Source organism: Dermacentor albipictus, chromosome 9, assembly GCF_038994185.2.
Source record: "Dermacentor albipictus isolate Rhodes 1998 colony chromosome 9, USDA_Dalb.pri_finalv2, whole genome shotgun sequence".
Taxonomy (NCBI): Eukaryota; Metazoa; Arthropoda; class Arachnida; order Ixodida; family Ixodidae; genus Dermacentor; species Dermacentor albipictus.
The window spans coordinates 20577406-20593833 of NC_091829.1; the positions used below are offsets into that span (position 1 = coordinate 20577406).

General features: G+C 42.5%; 1 protein-coding gene across 1 annotated transcript; it reads right to left on the reverse strand.

Moving 5' to 3' along the window:
• Positions 1-3798: 3798 nt before the first annotated feature.
• LOC135917293 (coiled-coil domain-containing protein 130 homolog) lies at positions 3799-16181 on the reverse strand. The gene is made up of 7 exons (XM_065450847.1): positions 15974-16181; positions 14834-14967; positions 13857-14031; positions 12018-12102; positions 8727-8899; positions 5905-6043; positions 3799-4195 (listed from the first exon to the last, which is right to left on the reverse strand). Exons 1-7 carry the CDS (start codon positions 15974-15976, stop codon positions 3903-3905), a joined length of 1002 nt encoding a protein of 333 aa, XP_065306919.1. The 5' UTR covers positions 15977-16181; the 3' UTR covers positions 3799-3902.
• Positions 16182-16428: the final 247 nt, after the last annotated feature.

Below are 16428 nucleotides of genomic sequence, written 5' to 3' on the forward strand. Positions count from 1 at the left end.
TCTGTTGCGAGCCAGCAACGCTCTACCATGTGGTATGGGCCTGTCAGCGTAATCCTATCCTACCAGACGCACTTCCTAATCATTCTTACGAGCAGCGGGAGAGACAGCGCTCTCCCCGAGGACTAGCTCCGGCTGGTAGACCTGGAGTCGGCGGCATCAAGATTACCGGAGGTCCTGGACTGAGGACACCACCCACCGTGTGAAATTACTGACGTTAAATAAACGCTTATTCCCCCTCCTCCAAACGCTTACCCTCACTCTCGCCGCGCGGGAGTCGCGCATGCACCGGCGAGACAGCACGACTGCGTTGGCGGCGCCGACGGCGTGAGCGCGCCTCAAGCGCTTCTGTAATTGCTATGACAAAAAAACAAAAACACGATAACATCGTTTCGAGACGTGAAGTGTAAATAGGCCTCATCTTGTATAAAACTATTGCGTGCTCAAGGTGCATATCACACAGTTACAATAACGGCGAAATGAAGTTTCAAAAAGCGCGCGGTGTGATGTGGAGGCTGTTGCCCAATAGAAGAGAGGAGACTAAGTGGGGGAGGGAGTCGAGGGGCGGGAAGAGGAGAAAGGGTAACTGCTGGGGTGAGGGCTGGAAACTTCAAAACGATGCTGCTACTTGCCTTCTCTATCGTCCAAAACGGGCCGAAAAAATTTTCCCACGGTGTGTGTTGTAGTGAAGACAACTTCTCGTCGCGTGTCGTGTTGCAGAAAAGCCGACGCATAGGGCCGACAACACCAGCGCCCTTAATCAGGATTGTCGCTCGTCTCGATTACGCGACCATAATCGCGTGGAGACGTTGGAAAGTGAAGTGGTTAATGTGCGTGCCGCTTTTCTTTGTGCGAGTTAAGCATCACATCTCGTAGGTAGCTTAGCAATATCCCAGAGGAAAGGGGGACGGTTACAAACATTTGAATGCTACCTTTAACAAATCTAATTCGGGACGGCTACAAACATTTGAATGCTGCCTTTAACAAATGCATTTTTAAGAATACAATTGAAAGCAAAAATTTTTCTTGCTACTGCAGTTCGTTTTGCATACCGTTCACTGTGCTTTAGAGCCGATCGTTTTCAGACTGGCCCTTACACTCTTTCTTTTTTCTTCTTTCTCTCTTTTGATTGTAAAGTGACTATTATGGGACACTTTCGGGTCCATAACACGCACAAAGGGTGGCCGCAGCCTGCCACTATCTTGCGTAACGAACACAGGTAAAAGCAAAGCACTCACCATCTTCAACAGCGACGCTGCTACCGTCCGGAACCGTGCGTCGGCTTCCCCGCAGCACAGAAATCGTCGAGAAGTTGGCTTCACAACAGCACAGACCGTGGGAAAATTTTTTCAGGGTGATTTTGCTCTTTTGGGCGACAAAATAGCTAAGTAGCGCCAGCCTTTTGAAGTTCGCTGCCACTGTGCAGGCTCTCCGCCCTTTCTTCTTTGTACTATACATAAAGTTAATGTAGAAAGAAGCTAGGCCACTACAGCTTGCGCAGTAAGTATGCCATACAACCAGCCATACCATACAGCTCACGCAGAAAGAAAGCAGGCCACTAAAGCTGTTGCGACAAGTATACCATACAGTCGGCGCAGAAAGAAAGCTGATCCGTACAGCTTCCACAGCAGGTAATTAAATCATACTGTCGGTGAAAAAATAAGGCCGGCCACTACAGTTGCCACAATAAGTAACCATATCATACAGTTAGTGCAAAAAGAAAGTGTGCCACTACAGTTGTTGCAACAAATGTACCGTACAGTCTGTGCAGAAATAAAGCTAGCTGTTACAGTTGCCACAACAATTAAGTCTAATTAGACAAGTCATTAATTATGACAAATCAAAATTAATAAATGGTAGTTAATATTCCTATACCTAATTTCGATTAACATTAAATAAAGTAAGGCTAAACATCATCAATAAAGGCGACTGAATGGCGATTAATCGAGGATATTTAAGAATAGTAATGCTAATTAAATTGCTTATGCTAACTAGCCTAAAAAAATAAATTGAGGTTACGGTAATTAATAATGAAGGTAAATTCAGGGTACTTAAGGTTAACTAAGCCTAGTTTCGAATGGCCAACATTGAACTAAGGCTAATCCGAATTGATTAAGTATAATTGATATTAATCATTCTACTAATTAGCATTAATTACAAGTAAACGAGCAAGCGTCGCCATTATACGACTAGAAGCGTTCGGATACATCAGAGAGGTACGTATGCATGGAAGATGAGCGGCTGCAGAGAATGCTTACTCACTGTTTACAAGTCCCACTGCGAAGTTCTTGCAGCAATATTTTTTATCATTTTCGTTTTTGTACTCGACCATCCTGCGGGCACGCTCCCCTTTTGGGCCAAATATAAGGGGTTTATTGATGCTAGTGCTACCTGTTGGCAAATACATAAACTAATATTTTCTTTCTTTTTCAACTCCTACTCATGTTTTTCAATTAGGACGATCAGAGGCCGCGTGCTGCGAAATTCGACACGATTTTGGTCAATAATACGGTGTTTGCTGATCGCAGAGTCACCTGTTGGCAAAGGAATGAACTATCAATTAATGTTTACAACTCCATGGTACGTATTTACAGCTATGCAAGTTGTGAACTCCAACAGGCAGCACATTTAACATTCGCCACGCTTGTAGGTCAACACCACAGGTGATGATTATCACGACCTACTGGCATCCCCTTTGATAAGGGGCAGTGACAAAAGTTGCCTAGCCCCTTTCACTTGTCTGACTGCAACGGTAACTGTCGGCCATCAAACAAACTACTTGGTTATGTGTATTTCTTGCAATTGATTTGTAACACTTAATTATGCGAGTTGAGAAACTTGCCAGGCAGCGTGTGTCAACACTTAACATACTGGTGGACAAGTGCTACCAAGTTTGTCGATTGTAGCATTACCTGTATTAAAAAAAAAAAAAGGTGAGTACCATTTTTTTTATTTGCAAACTCAGTTTCATGTTTTCCAATCATATCAGCTGCAAAATTGCCATATGCCGCACGTTTCAACATTGAGCATGCTGGTGGGCCAATACTATGGGGTTTGTCTGTTGTAGCGTTGGTAGCATTCGCAAGTTGTATAGCTGTTGGCAAGTTAGTACTGTTCAATGAGGAATGCACTTTCAGTAAGCCTGCAAAGCTGAAATAATTGTCTACGTACATCTCACGAGACGTGCAATGGAAAACTTGTTCGCCTTGACAGAGGTCCCGTTTAAAACTGTTCGGATGCATCAGCCCCCTAGATCAAACTTTATGAGGTAATTAAGACAGCTTCATTCAGCAGATAATTGCATAGAACACTAATCTACAGGTTACCAGTCTGGGCACTCAAAAGGTAAACATGTAATAGCGAATTACATATTGCTCTAATTAAAGAAAAATGGTGCAGCTAGAAAGTAGGAACCCTATATAATTAAATTTACAACTCTGCAACTATGAAATGAAAGTAGATATCCCAACATTGTGAACTGCGTCACTGATTATGTCAAAAGCTAACTAAATTCGTTTTAAAGAAATAATTTATTCTACGAGTTCCATCATCATCAGCAGCTAGAATTCGACATACTCTGTTGAATCAACAAACTTTCTTGAAACAGTTTCTTTGACTGCACATTAAGGGCATTTTTGCATTGAACCTGTTATTTTGAATGGAAAATATGGGTCGGTCGTGAGCAAGGACCTACCTGTTTAAGTGTGCTCCTCACTGGTTGTTGCCGTGGTGAACAGCCTTCCCACTTACCTTTAGCTCTTTGGCCAACCTTCAGTGGTGAAGAAAACAGAAGACACATGCTTCACTCTGAATATTGCTTTATATACATCTTGTATTGATGCCTGCATAACTAAATACTGTACAATAGACTGTTCCAGGTTATTTGCAATAAACACACAAGAGCGCTACGTTTCATCATCAGAGGAGTCGTCAAAGTAAGCATCAGAAACCAAGGAGATTGTCCTTTCTGGAGACAGCGATCGGGGGGAAGACGGTGCATTGGTTTCGTCTTCTGCACGTTTCCTGACAAGGTCCTTTTGCAGCGGCGTTGACGTCCCAGAATCAAGCTCCAACTTAGTGGAATTGAGGCCTTGTGCTGTGAAAGACTGTTTTGTAGAGCTAGTGCTTGGTGCTTGCGATGCAAACAGCGGTCGGACAGCTATCTCTGTTCTTTTCAGCTTCTGCCTTTCGTCAGATGCTGCAAAAGGTATGAAGACACTCAAAGTGAATTTCGTTCTTTACCAAAACTCGTGGATTCTTGTACAGATTGAAAAAAACCTTGCGAAAGGAAATTAAAAGGTCAAGTTTCCAACTGTGCAACTTCATCACAAAACATTCCGGCAGCAACCAGCTCAAGATATTTGTCGACGTTAATGTGATTTACAATGGAGGAGAGCAGCGACACACCGTGTCACCAAAGCCAAAAGGCTAAAGTGTGCATTGTAGCCAAGCTCTTCTCTTGCGCCTCCGTCTGGACATGCTCTGCCATGCAACAAAGCCACCGGGAAGTACAATTCAGCAACCTTGTCCGAGTATATATTCAGATTAGATTGTCTGAATATATTGAGTGCCCGAAATATGGCTGCCTGAATATAAGCCGCTTTGTTTCACAAGTGCCCAAGAAAAGGTGCGCAGTTTTCTTTGTCAAATTCAGGGGTTCTTTCAATTTCATGTGACTAGCACAAGATGCATCCGCATCTACGGGTGACGGCATTCTTCGCACATTGCCACGCACACATATCTCTCGTCTGACTATGCTCTCGAGAAACTATCTGTGGCAATGAAGTGAAAGCTACAGGGGTGGGGCACATGTCCTACTGCAACAAGATGTCTGGCAGCGTTTGACAGTGGTTCCGTTTTTTTTTTAACCAATACTGAATCGGGAAATGGCCGAGCTCAAAGCATTCTGGAATGAGTGTCTAAAGCTACATTCACGTAATAAAGATGTTTATTATCTCTCACTCTCAGCATAGCTTCTATGTAAGATGGTTTCGCATGTGCATAAACACAGAAGAGGAAAGCAGAAAAATGTGTCAAATTTAACACTTGTGTGTACTGTATTTACTCTATTGTAATGCGCCCTCGATGGTAACGCGCACCCGTTTTTCGAGACCAAAAAAAGGGGAGAGGGGGGGGGGGGGAACGGGCTCAATTGTATTCTTCTCTGAGCCCAGTCACATTTTGGCGGGCGAGCCGATCCCGGTGATAGCGCCGTCTAAAATTATTTGCCACAGGAGCAATTGGGTTTGTGCACTGGGGCCACTGGGTCTTAGTTTGCTTTCAGTCTTATAACTTGTGATTACAAACATTGTCTTACTAACTATAAATATCTACAGCCTATAATCTCTACACAACCATTTACTACACAACCAATTACATTATTTCTACAACTGTTCTCTACAAATCATGCATTCTTCGCATTACGTAGATGTCGACTACAGTTTAGTCTGCCAAATTTTATTTAAAGTGTGATGCCTTTGTTCAGTATACAGCTAAAGGTCAACAAAATATCACTTTGGCTAAACTGGTCACAAATGAGCAGCATACACACTATCAAAGATCCTGGAAGACAGCCTCCGAGATGTTCAGTGCAGCGTGGGCACCACCTGGTCTTGGAGGTCATGCTGAGGCGCTGGCATGCTAGTTCTCACTGTTCTGGGTTCTGAATCGCTTTCAGCAAGCAGCAATGGTGGTGTTTTCTTAAGTTTCTGTATGACAAACATCCATTTTTGCTAAATTTTGGTGCTGAAGCATAAGCATTTCCCATCTAAAAATTTAATGTGGAGGCTGCCTTTATCTATACTATCCGAAACCAACACCAACACAAAAAAAAATTTCATTGCAGTTGCCCTTCTAGAGCTCAATAGTAAGCGCCGAAACAGCTAAGAATCAATGAGGTCCCCATACTTTGTGTGGGCATCAACGTGAGCAGCTTGGCAATGCGACTGTCCTCCGGTGTCTCTGGCATGAGGTTTATGTGAAGCGATGACTTCTTCAGCAGTGCTCTGTCCTTCTCGGCTTGGACGTGCAGGTCTTTCTTTTTGTTCTATTGCAAATGCATCATGAAAGATAAGAGACAGAACACCATCAGCAAACTGGTTGTACTAGAAACGCTTTCAGCCCCAAATATTAAAAAAATTTGATTTGCAGTTTTGTGTGTCCTAACCCCGATCTGATTATGAGGCATGCCATAGGAGGGAGGGGGGCGGGGGGGACGACTCCAAATTAATTCTGACCACCTGGGTTGCTTCAATGTGCATTCAATGAATGGTACATGAGCATTTTTGTATTTTGTGCTCATTGACATGTGACCACTCCGTCTGGAATTGAACCTGCAGCCTCGTGAGCTTAGCCCACTGAGTTAAATTCAAGCCACCGAGGCGAGATGGCCTCAAGTATTCCCAGAAGTGATAGAACAGCTGTTCGACCTGTTGGCACAGTTCTTGGACCCAGCAAAAGGCTGATTTAACAGTGCCCAAAACATCGTACTTCTATATAACAAGTATGGTCTCAATTCAGTGACACAGTCAATAAACATAGCGGAGCTGGTTTTATGAACATGAACGAGGCATTAGCGATAAAAATGACCAAATTACCATGTTTTTCTGCGTGTAACCCACAACAAAATTATAATATTTAGCAGTGAAGTCAAGAAGGAGATTAGTAGCAATTTCTCCTTGAGGCACGGCTTCACGTCAGTGCCAAACGTGCTGCCGTGAAGCCACACATCAAGGCAAAGTTCTCTGCCATTTAAAGTTCCATTATCTGCTCGGGTACCCAACCCACGTATGTTGAAGCTCCCTTTACACTCTTTCATGGTCGCCTACTCTCCTCTTTTTGAAACACCATTTTACATTTTCACTGTGTTAGCAGATGGCAAATAGTGCAAGTAGCGCCGGTGTACAAGAGCTGTACTCGACGGCAGTCAATTGAGTCTAGCAGAAGGTTACCAGTGTTGCTGAAGACGTAGGGACCAGAGCCATTGACCGAAGAGATGATATGGAAGAGTTGTGCGTGTTCGACACTGTTATAATCATTCGAGCGTTGTTGTGTTCACTTACTTCTAAGGGTTTATGTGTGGATATTTTTCTTTTTGGGGTGTATTTATTGAGGGTGCAAGTTACATGCAGAAAAATATGGCAGTTTCTTTAGGCTTACAATGGCTTCCTCTGTGTGTATATTGTGGCGTAAGGTCACTTTTATCATTTCAATTTGCAAGAAGTGTTGCACATTCAACACACTGCAAGAGAGCAAGCAAGAAATGTTCCAGAAATAGGGAATGATTACAAGTCCATGTCAACCATGTCTTTTTGTACACTGCCTTAAACCTTAACACGGTCTTTAAGCTTAAAACTGCCCCCAAAAGTGACCACAATTGAACTTCCACCTCTAAATGCAACAGATCTAATAGAAATCAGTCGAGCAGTGGCGAAATGAGAGAATTTCTTTGGAATTTCAATCATTAATCGATTAACTGACTAAACCAAATACAGTGCAAGGGCTATAGTATACGCCATAGTGGAAGGCTACCATCTCATTTTGAACACCTCATCATCTTTACAAAGTTTGAAAATCTTGGTATAGTTGAGTACCTTAGTGTTTCCGTAAGGAAAGGTTAAAGCCGGCCGACTCTAGGAAGTTGATTTTTATATTTAGGCTATTATTTCTGCACAAAATTTCTGGAAATCAAAGTCAAGTATCAAGTTAACAACTCAGCAATTCAGCAATAAAGAAAAAAAATATATATATAGCAATTCTGTAACCTGCATCTATTGAAACATCTAAAGCGGATCAGCCCAATGAATAATAAGCCACTCCAGATATACCTCCGATCTGAGAGTAAACCTTTGGAAAAGCTTATAAACGATGCAACCAATTTCACACACGCTATAACCCAATAGTACATCATATTTGTCTACTTCAGATGATTTAACAGATGTAGCTTAAAAAGCTGCGATTGCATCTGCTTTTGTTGCAGAGTTACACATTCGTAAACTTTCTGCTTAAATCATGCTTGAAACCCGCCAATTTTGGGTGGAAATTTGAGGCAACAGATCAACATTCCGATTCCTGCAGTTAGTTGAATTCAGCTTCCTCTTTTGAATGCAACACATTCAATTAAAATCAATTGAGTGGTTATCTAATGAGAAAATCTATGCATTTCACATGTAGTTGAATAAGGAAATCAGAGATGGCCTTGTGGTAAAGCCACAACAATACAATGCAGGCGATGCCCTACAAATTACGTCGACGAGAAAAGTTTACAGGGCATGAAATCTTTTAAGAAAGCCCAATTTCGGCGAAGTCCAGGCATTTAGCCTGGAACTACGAGTTGCAGCCTCCTGTAGAATAATGTCCCACCAGAAAATTAATCAACTGCTTGATAAGCTGCACTGTAAAACTGCGTGGAAACTCGGATTTTACGGGGAAGCGGTGTCCTGTAAACTTTCGGCATCCACTGTATACCATGATGTCTTTTGCAAAAAGTCCACTTGCAGGTGCAAGTGCCAACTGCCATCACAAGGTATTTTGAGTTAACCAGAACAAGTAATACGTACCTCGTATGTAATTTGCACTGCTTCTAGACACCCCAATAAGTTTGACATAGCGGAAGTCGACCACAGTTGAATGCGTTAATTAGCTGTTTATGCACTTGCTATTAAGTTGTCTAATAAACGAGACTTATTCCCTGTAGACAACATTCAAGACAGCAGAAAGTACTTTTATACCCGAAATGACTTTCGCAGTAACTGGTTGGCGGTGTAGTCGTCTCGCCAACGATCCTGCAGATGTTCTAGCCTGGCCAGGGCAGGTGTTGCGACCTTAACCTTGGCCTTGTCGTCAACATCGTGCTCGAGCTTGAACATGGCATCAGTGGCCATTTTCTTGCCAATTTCCTTGTCTGAGGAAAAAAAGGGGAATTAATGAGTGGGCGCCACAACAGGGTACAATCAAATTCACTAACCTGACAGCTATGAAGGATATGCTACAGGTTAATACAAGAGCAATAATTATTATATAATTATTTATTTACTCATACAACTTTGATAACCCTGTTTAAAGCTGCAAACAGAAGATGGGGCCATGGGAATGTCCCTTGCAAAAACACTAAACAGCTCCTTACTTTCTCAATGTCAGAATCTTATCATTTACCATTGTATGAATCCCTTTTGTCATTCTCTGAATACTGAAAAGGCCTGCATTCCTGTCCAATGGAAAATTAAATAATAGTGAGATCAAGCTTTCTGCAAAACTTATGATCAACGTTCTAGGCACAAAATAGAGTGACATAAAGGACACAACCGTTACAAGTGTCTCAGAGAACAGAAAAGCACAGACACTCCAGTGCCGGTGAGCGATAAATTTCTGCCCAAAGTTGAACACGCAACGCTCTTAACAACAGATTGAAATAGAAAGCAACAATGTGTTGAAAGGTCATATGAAATGTGCTTGGCATGATGAAATAGCACAGGAAGCGGCCTGAAATGAAAAAAATTGTGAGCCACCTAACAGTAGCACGAAGCTACCAAAGGAAACCCAAGTAATCTCCTATGCCATATCAGCCTGATTTGACATATTCAGTGGGACAGCGCTTCGTGTTGTTCATTGATTTGACCTCACTTGGCAATCTGCTAGCCACCTTGTCAGTGCGTACAGTAGAGCGACCACCTCTAAAAGGCAGTAGTTACAGAGTCAATGCCCAGACTATGACGGCCAATGCCCTGAAAAGGCAGTGGCAATGGGTTCAATGCCCCGACCAGACCAAACTTTTCTTAAACTGCAAAGCTTTCTGCCTTAGAAATATGTTTGGCTTCCCTTTGTAGTTTTGTGTTACTCTCGGACAGATGACAATATTACTCTTTCATTTAACTTCCTGCACATTGCGGAGTTCTACATAACTGATTTGCCGTAAGAAGTCAATTTCCAACCGTGAACTGTTACTGGAATTACGATTTGAAGCCTAGGAAGTTCAAGCTATTCAGCCTGAACTGTTTTCTAACACACAGCCTGCAGAAAAAATTGTTTTCTTGAGGTAGTACTTCAACCACTAATCCTATGTGAGGGAGAGGGGGGGGATTGCAAATGCATGCGGTTCAAGAGGCTGAACAGACAACAACAACAACCACAACAACAACAACAACAACAACAACAACAATTAGGACACAAACTCCCCACTGGGGAATTGCCATATAGTGCACAGCATTCTTTGTAATCCTTATTTGGGAAGCTTACACTCTACCCTTGAAAACAAGACTGCAAATGAAAAGACTACCATGCACAATATGACAATCTCCCTAGTAAACTCATTTTTACTAAAAATCTTGGCTTTGGTAAATAAAAGAAATGTTGATGTAATGCTTTTTTTCTTGAATAATTTGTTTGCTGACACGCTTGCCTGCATTCCAATGCATTCTTGTCAGAAGCCTCTCCCTGGTGTTACAGACAAAATTCTCTGGTTGTCTTGTGTTTTCCATGCACACCTTGCCCGCGCAAGCTCCCGTTTGTGTTCTAACTGCGCTTCGGTAAGTCCCAATCAAAATGCGCCGGGCGTCTCAATGCACTCACGTGCCCGGGAGAAATTTGTGAGGGTGTTCGATACTGTTTGTCGACGCATGCATCTGTGGCATAATGGTTTCAATATCGCGCTTCTGTACTAGACATTGTGTGTTCGAAACTTGCTGCCAGATAGTTTTATTGTTGTTTATTTAACTATTTATAACACAGTACTTTGTTTAAAATGATGAGTTTACTCCCATGCCGGCTGAACCACCCCACTTATGGCTCTTGTAAAAAATTAAATTAAATTATGGGGTTTAACGTGCCAAAACAACTTTCTGATTATGAGGCACGCCGTAGTGGAGGACTCCAAATATTTCGACTACCTGGGGTTCTTTAACGTGCACCTAAATGTAATACACGGGTGTTTTCGCATTTCGCCCCCAACGAAATGCGGCCGCCGTGGCCGGGATTCGATCCCGCGACCTCGTGCTCAGCAGCCCAACACCAATGGCTCTTGTAGACACCAGAGCCAGAGTTCGCTCTAGTAATTACTGTATAAAACTTTTTGGGTAGATGTGTGTCGCCACCTTGCAGCTTTCTGACAGAATATTACCTACGTTGGAGATTCATGTGCCACAAGTAGGCAGTGGTAAGCGCACAGGAGTTTATGTATTTACAGAAATTAATCTATTCAAGCCTACATGGCACTACAGATATTTTGGAACACGAAATGGAAGGACCAACCGAACAAAGGAGAATATGACCCCAGGCATTTAGCCAAAGAATGGTTTGCGTTAATAATAAAATGCTCAGTGGGTTATGAAAAACATTATAGTGGGGGGCCGTGGATTACCTTGACCACTTGAATTTCTTTAATGTGCACTTAAATCAAAGTATGCAATACTAATAGGTCACCAGAGAAAAACCTTAGTGCCAGTGCTATCAAGAGTAGCAGTGCTCTCCTCCCCCCCCCCCCCGCCAATCACCCAACTTTTTTTAACGACTTGTCTTTTTGACTCACTGCTATAACTCACAGTGATTAGCTTGTCGTTATGGTAACGTTATGCGGAGCTTGAAGGCAGACAGGGAAACATGTACCACTTTTACCGGTAGCACAGAAGTTTTAATTCTGTTGTCCTTTATTAACTTTTTTTCCCCGGAGACATTGCCATAACTTTCAACAAACGTGCTCGTTTTGTTCTTCACAGCTTTTTGGCTTCGAGGCGGCAAGATGGTTTCACAGTAGCCACTTCAAATCACCCTGCTTCCTTGGCAGGTCACTCTTTCTTTCTTTCTTTGGTGTCGAGGCATGTATTCAACGAGAAGCCATTCTAAAGTCCATTGTGTGCTGCTAGCCCAATGCAACAGCTTGAGTGTAACCAAATGTGGAGCTTTTAATTTTTTTCCCCACAAATGTGGATTTGCTTAATCCGAATGCTCACTTAAGGATTCAGGCAACTGCTCCAATACGGTGAGTAGGATTTGCCATAACAACGATAGAAAAAAACAAGAAAGCTCACCATCTGGGGCAACCTGCTCGTTCTCACTGGGGTCCCATCGCCTCTCTTGACGTCTTGCTCCTGATATGATTTCGTAGTCCATATTCTGAATGGCAACAGAGGAAGCGAAAGACATTATGCTTCAGTTTTTGCAACTGGAACTAATGAACTAAAGACAAAGCCATAACCACTACGCTAGAAAATGAATTAAAGTTTTCTGATTGTGGACCAAGTCTCCAATGCTAGAGCTGTCTCGTGAGCTCAGTGCTGCCTAACCATTCAGGCATGAAGGAACATATTCAAATACATAGTAAAGCCTTGAATACAGCAAGGCGGACAAACGGGCTAGTTGGTAGACGTTCACCTTAAAACTTCTTCAAGCACAGCGAAAAGACGAGACAATAAACAACAGCATGTAAGCAATTTGTCCTTTCATTATTTGTCCAGTTATTTCTTTCGTTTTAAAGAGTTCCTAGTAAAAAGCCTTCACTTATTTTTTTTCTTATTCCAGAGCAAGTGATGCTTTTTAAGGCACCATCTGAACTGTCTGTGAAAACAAGCATTTCTAGCCTAGTATCCAAATTTTTCACATGCAGACAGGCTCGCTTATATTAAATTCACAATAAAGTGCCTGCAATTTCAATATAGCTTGCAATATGGTATTAAAGTTTTATAAAACTTGCCCCCGAAACACGTATGAGTGAGGCTTCCTTCTTTCTTTGTTTTTCTGTTGTAATTTTTAGAGATGCTGGCTAGCTGTTCGGCTAACTTTCCGACATCAGGATCTTGCGCATCTATTAGCTGATGCACACAGGCCCCTCATGCGACAGGTGTTCATATTTTATTCTTGAGGTGTTGCTGACATGACAAGGCATGGATGGCCGTGGTGTATTCGTAGTTCTTTACCCAATTTTTGAGAGGGGAATAAAATTTTCAGCTCCTATGTGCACACTGAGCAGACCATGATTCGATGAAAACTTATTTTATTCTAAAGACAGGTGTGGTATCAGTCTCATCAAGCCATCTGACACTGTGGGTATGACCACAATTTTAAGTCTATCTGGCTGTCTGTTTTGCTATGCATTCTCACTGCAGCTTAAGAATGTTCAGAAAATGTTGCAGATACAAGATAGCTGGCTTTAATTCGTTTCGAAACAACCTAGCTTTACCACTGTAAAATGATGCAACATATCTAGATTTCATATAGTGCAATGTCAGTACTCTTCATTTAACCTAAGCACTATTTATTTCATGCAAGAAATCCTGATACAACACAACCACCAACTCATATTTAGCTTCGGTAGGATTGACCAAAACACTTGCACGGGCGAGGAAACTATTTTTATCTATTTCTGTGCATTCTTGTCTACTACTAAGCTAAGTTAAAGCTTACCCTTTGACTAACTCCGGGGTTTTTTTCCAGAAGAAAGTTCACAAAACTTACTAAATATTTTCACTTAGTTTATCGCATATAGTGTTCTCATTAAAGAAAATAACTAAAATCTTATTTTTCTCGTAGTCAATGGAAACAATGAGTAAGACATCAGCCGAGTTTTTCTCACAGAACATATGAACCTGCGTTAACAAACTAATAGCTGCAAACAAATGGTAAACTACACGATGACCTGCATGACTGCAGAAAGCTAGCAGCTATGGGTGAAATGAGCCAACACACAACACGTTACCACAGTGATGCAAAGTACGTCACGAATGAGTAGGACTCGTCCCTGGAAACATCGGTACAAACTGGCAGGATGAGCACAGCTTCGGCTTGAGGTTTAAGGTTAATAAAAAAATCACAGCAAAGTTAAAAAAAAATTGTGGTGAATTTATTTCGGAGCAACAGTTACTGTAGCTTACCTGTGGATCGGTCTTGATTTCAAAGTGGTTGTCGCACAAGTGACACTTCATGCGGAACTTGTATACGGGCGTCGAGTAGTACATGCCCACCTTGGACTTCTCCGCATTGTAGCGCACGCCTGTACCAATGTGGTTGCCACAGCCATCGCACCATATGTTGTACGGCATCTCGAACCTAAGCAGACAATAATTAATCTTACTACTCACGACCGTACAGGAAAATCTGGCGTCGTAGCGTCACTGAAGCAGTTCCTTTGAGTTGCCCTGGTCAAAAGCAGTCATAAGCGAATGAACTGGTTTCACATGAATGATTGATGGTCACTGATGAGGCTTAATGAACCAAAGCAACACAGAGGCTATGAGAGAGGTTGATTGCTTCGGACTCTTTAATGTGCACCAAAAGCGCAGCACACAATCACTTAGCTCTCCGCCCTCATCAAAATGTGCTTGCTGCAGCCCTGGGATCAAAGCAGTGACCTTGTGATCGGTGGCAGCACAATATAACCACAAAGTCTACATGATGGGGCTTCACAAGAACGTCTTTCCCTAACGAACGCTACAAGGAAGATTAGTTTGCGACATTCAAATTTCCACATCTGGAAAGCACTTCACAACATAGCCTTCGAAATTATTGGCGCGTCGCAAACAATCTTCGTGAATTTTGTACCTGGCATATAAATGTCCGGCTCGTCTAAACCTAACTCCAAATTTTTTAAACTATGGAAACAGGACGATCACGTCTTGACTAACCAGATTTTAACTATGGCAACAGGACGATCACGTCTTGACCAACCAGATATGTGTCCAAATGCTGCTGCATCAAGTTTTCCAGACATAGATTCTGAGCACAGCAACCTGGAGACTTGCGAAGCTCTGTTTACCAAACCCGTCTCTCAAAGTGAGAATAATGGGGTAGCCACATTTTAGATATCAATAGGAACTTGTTAAGCCGGTTGAGAATGAAGGAATGTACGCACCTGATGACTAGAATTCCCAAGTGCAACTTGCGGGCTCTGTCTCGCAATGGGTGGGAGTTTCGAAACTTGTTGATGGAGCCGTGGCCAGGAGTCCATTCCGGCGGGTAGTACTTGTTCACTGCTTTCCTTTCCGCCTGGAGAAGAAGGATCAATAAGTTACGACAAAGTTTGCTGCACTCATTGTTTGAATTACTGCAACCAAATACAGTCAAATACAGCAAGACTTGGTCTAATTATCAGAAAGGTCGAATTAACAAATGAGGCACAATTATTGAATCCAAATATTCTTTTTATTGCTCTAAGTTGTCTATAATGTCTTTCTCTTTCACACTGCTTAAGCGCGGCACAACTGGCATGCAGCGACGAGCGACATTTAAATGCTGCCTCAGCGTTGAACAAAAAAAGCATAGTAGTTTTGAAAGTTCCAAAAAGTAAATTAAAATTGCTTGACACCTCAGGAGGCACTAGCGCCGTATGCTGAAAGTCTTGTGTTTTCTAGCTTTAGTACCAGTTGTGCGCATGAGGTAACGCTGGAACGGGTCGAATTAACCAAAGCGGCATGCTTTCGCGTTCGAACTAAGCGAAGTTTTTCTTCCATAGCAAAGTACGGTTTTTCCAGTGGACTTTTCAATGCTTTCGAAATAAGCGAAAAAGCCAAATAAACCGAGGTCGAAAGAGAGTCGACTATAATTCAATAATATTAGACGACAACATTCACCGCCACAAGGCTTTCTAATGAGGTAGCCGGGCAAGCAGCAGGCAAGCAAGCGTTGAATACTGTCAGCTGTTTCCACCCAGAAATGTATTGATACACAAAAGGATGTTGCTGAGGGAGACACGCACACTAGTCGAACTGTCACCGTCTCAGCATCAGAATCATTAGAAGACAATGATCACTCTTTAATGCCATACAGAAGAGCGTGTTTCAGACAGGGACGCACACACGCTAGTCGAACTGTCACCGTCTCAGTAACAGAAAAATTAGATGACAACGATCATTCCTTACTATTGATACAGAAGGGATGCACACACAAGAGTGCAAGTGTCACCGTCTCGGCATCAGAATAATCTGAAGAAAACGATCATTCCTTACTGCTCAAATTCGTAAACATGCAACACAGAGGAAAGCTGTCTACCTACCATTTTGGGAGGTCAGGGACCGAAACAGCTCGGTCTCACGAACACGGGATGACTGTCACAGTAATCTTGAAGCCCTGCCGCACGACACGCTGATATTCCTAGCTGAAATATCTACATACAAGGAATCATCAAAACCGAAAAACGCATCGCAGCAACCAGACGCTCAAATCCGTCTCAAATCCCGTCATAAAATATTGTGGATTGGCTCGGCTTGGAATAAAGACAACGCAAAGTAAAGCCAGTAACGCCCTCCGATTTACAATGCAGATCTTAAAGGCTATGCTTTCACTGGCTGCATGCGGCGGAAGCTGAAAACACGTCAAAGACGTTGCGTTTTGGACCCCGCCTATTAGGGATCAGCTTATCGGCTTCTTCATTAAAACAAGTCCCCTTTGAGCACGTATAAAGCTTTTAAGTACTTTATGAGCACCTTAAACGTACGTAAAGGCACATTG

What these genes read in the sequence shown, in the direction of transcription:
- LOC135917293 (XM_065450847.1), bottom strand. An exon ending in AAATCAAGACCGATCCACAG is followed by an intron (nt 12,103 to 13,856) that starts GTAAGCTACAGT and finishes GTTGCCATTCAG; the next exon opens with AATATGGACTACGAAATCAT. An exon ending in CACGTTGATGCCCACACAAA is followed by an intron (nt 4,196 to 5,904) that starts GTATGGGGACCT and finishes TACCTTTTGCAG; the next exon opens with CATCTGACGAAAGGCAGAAG.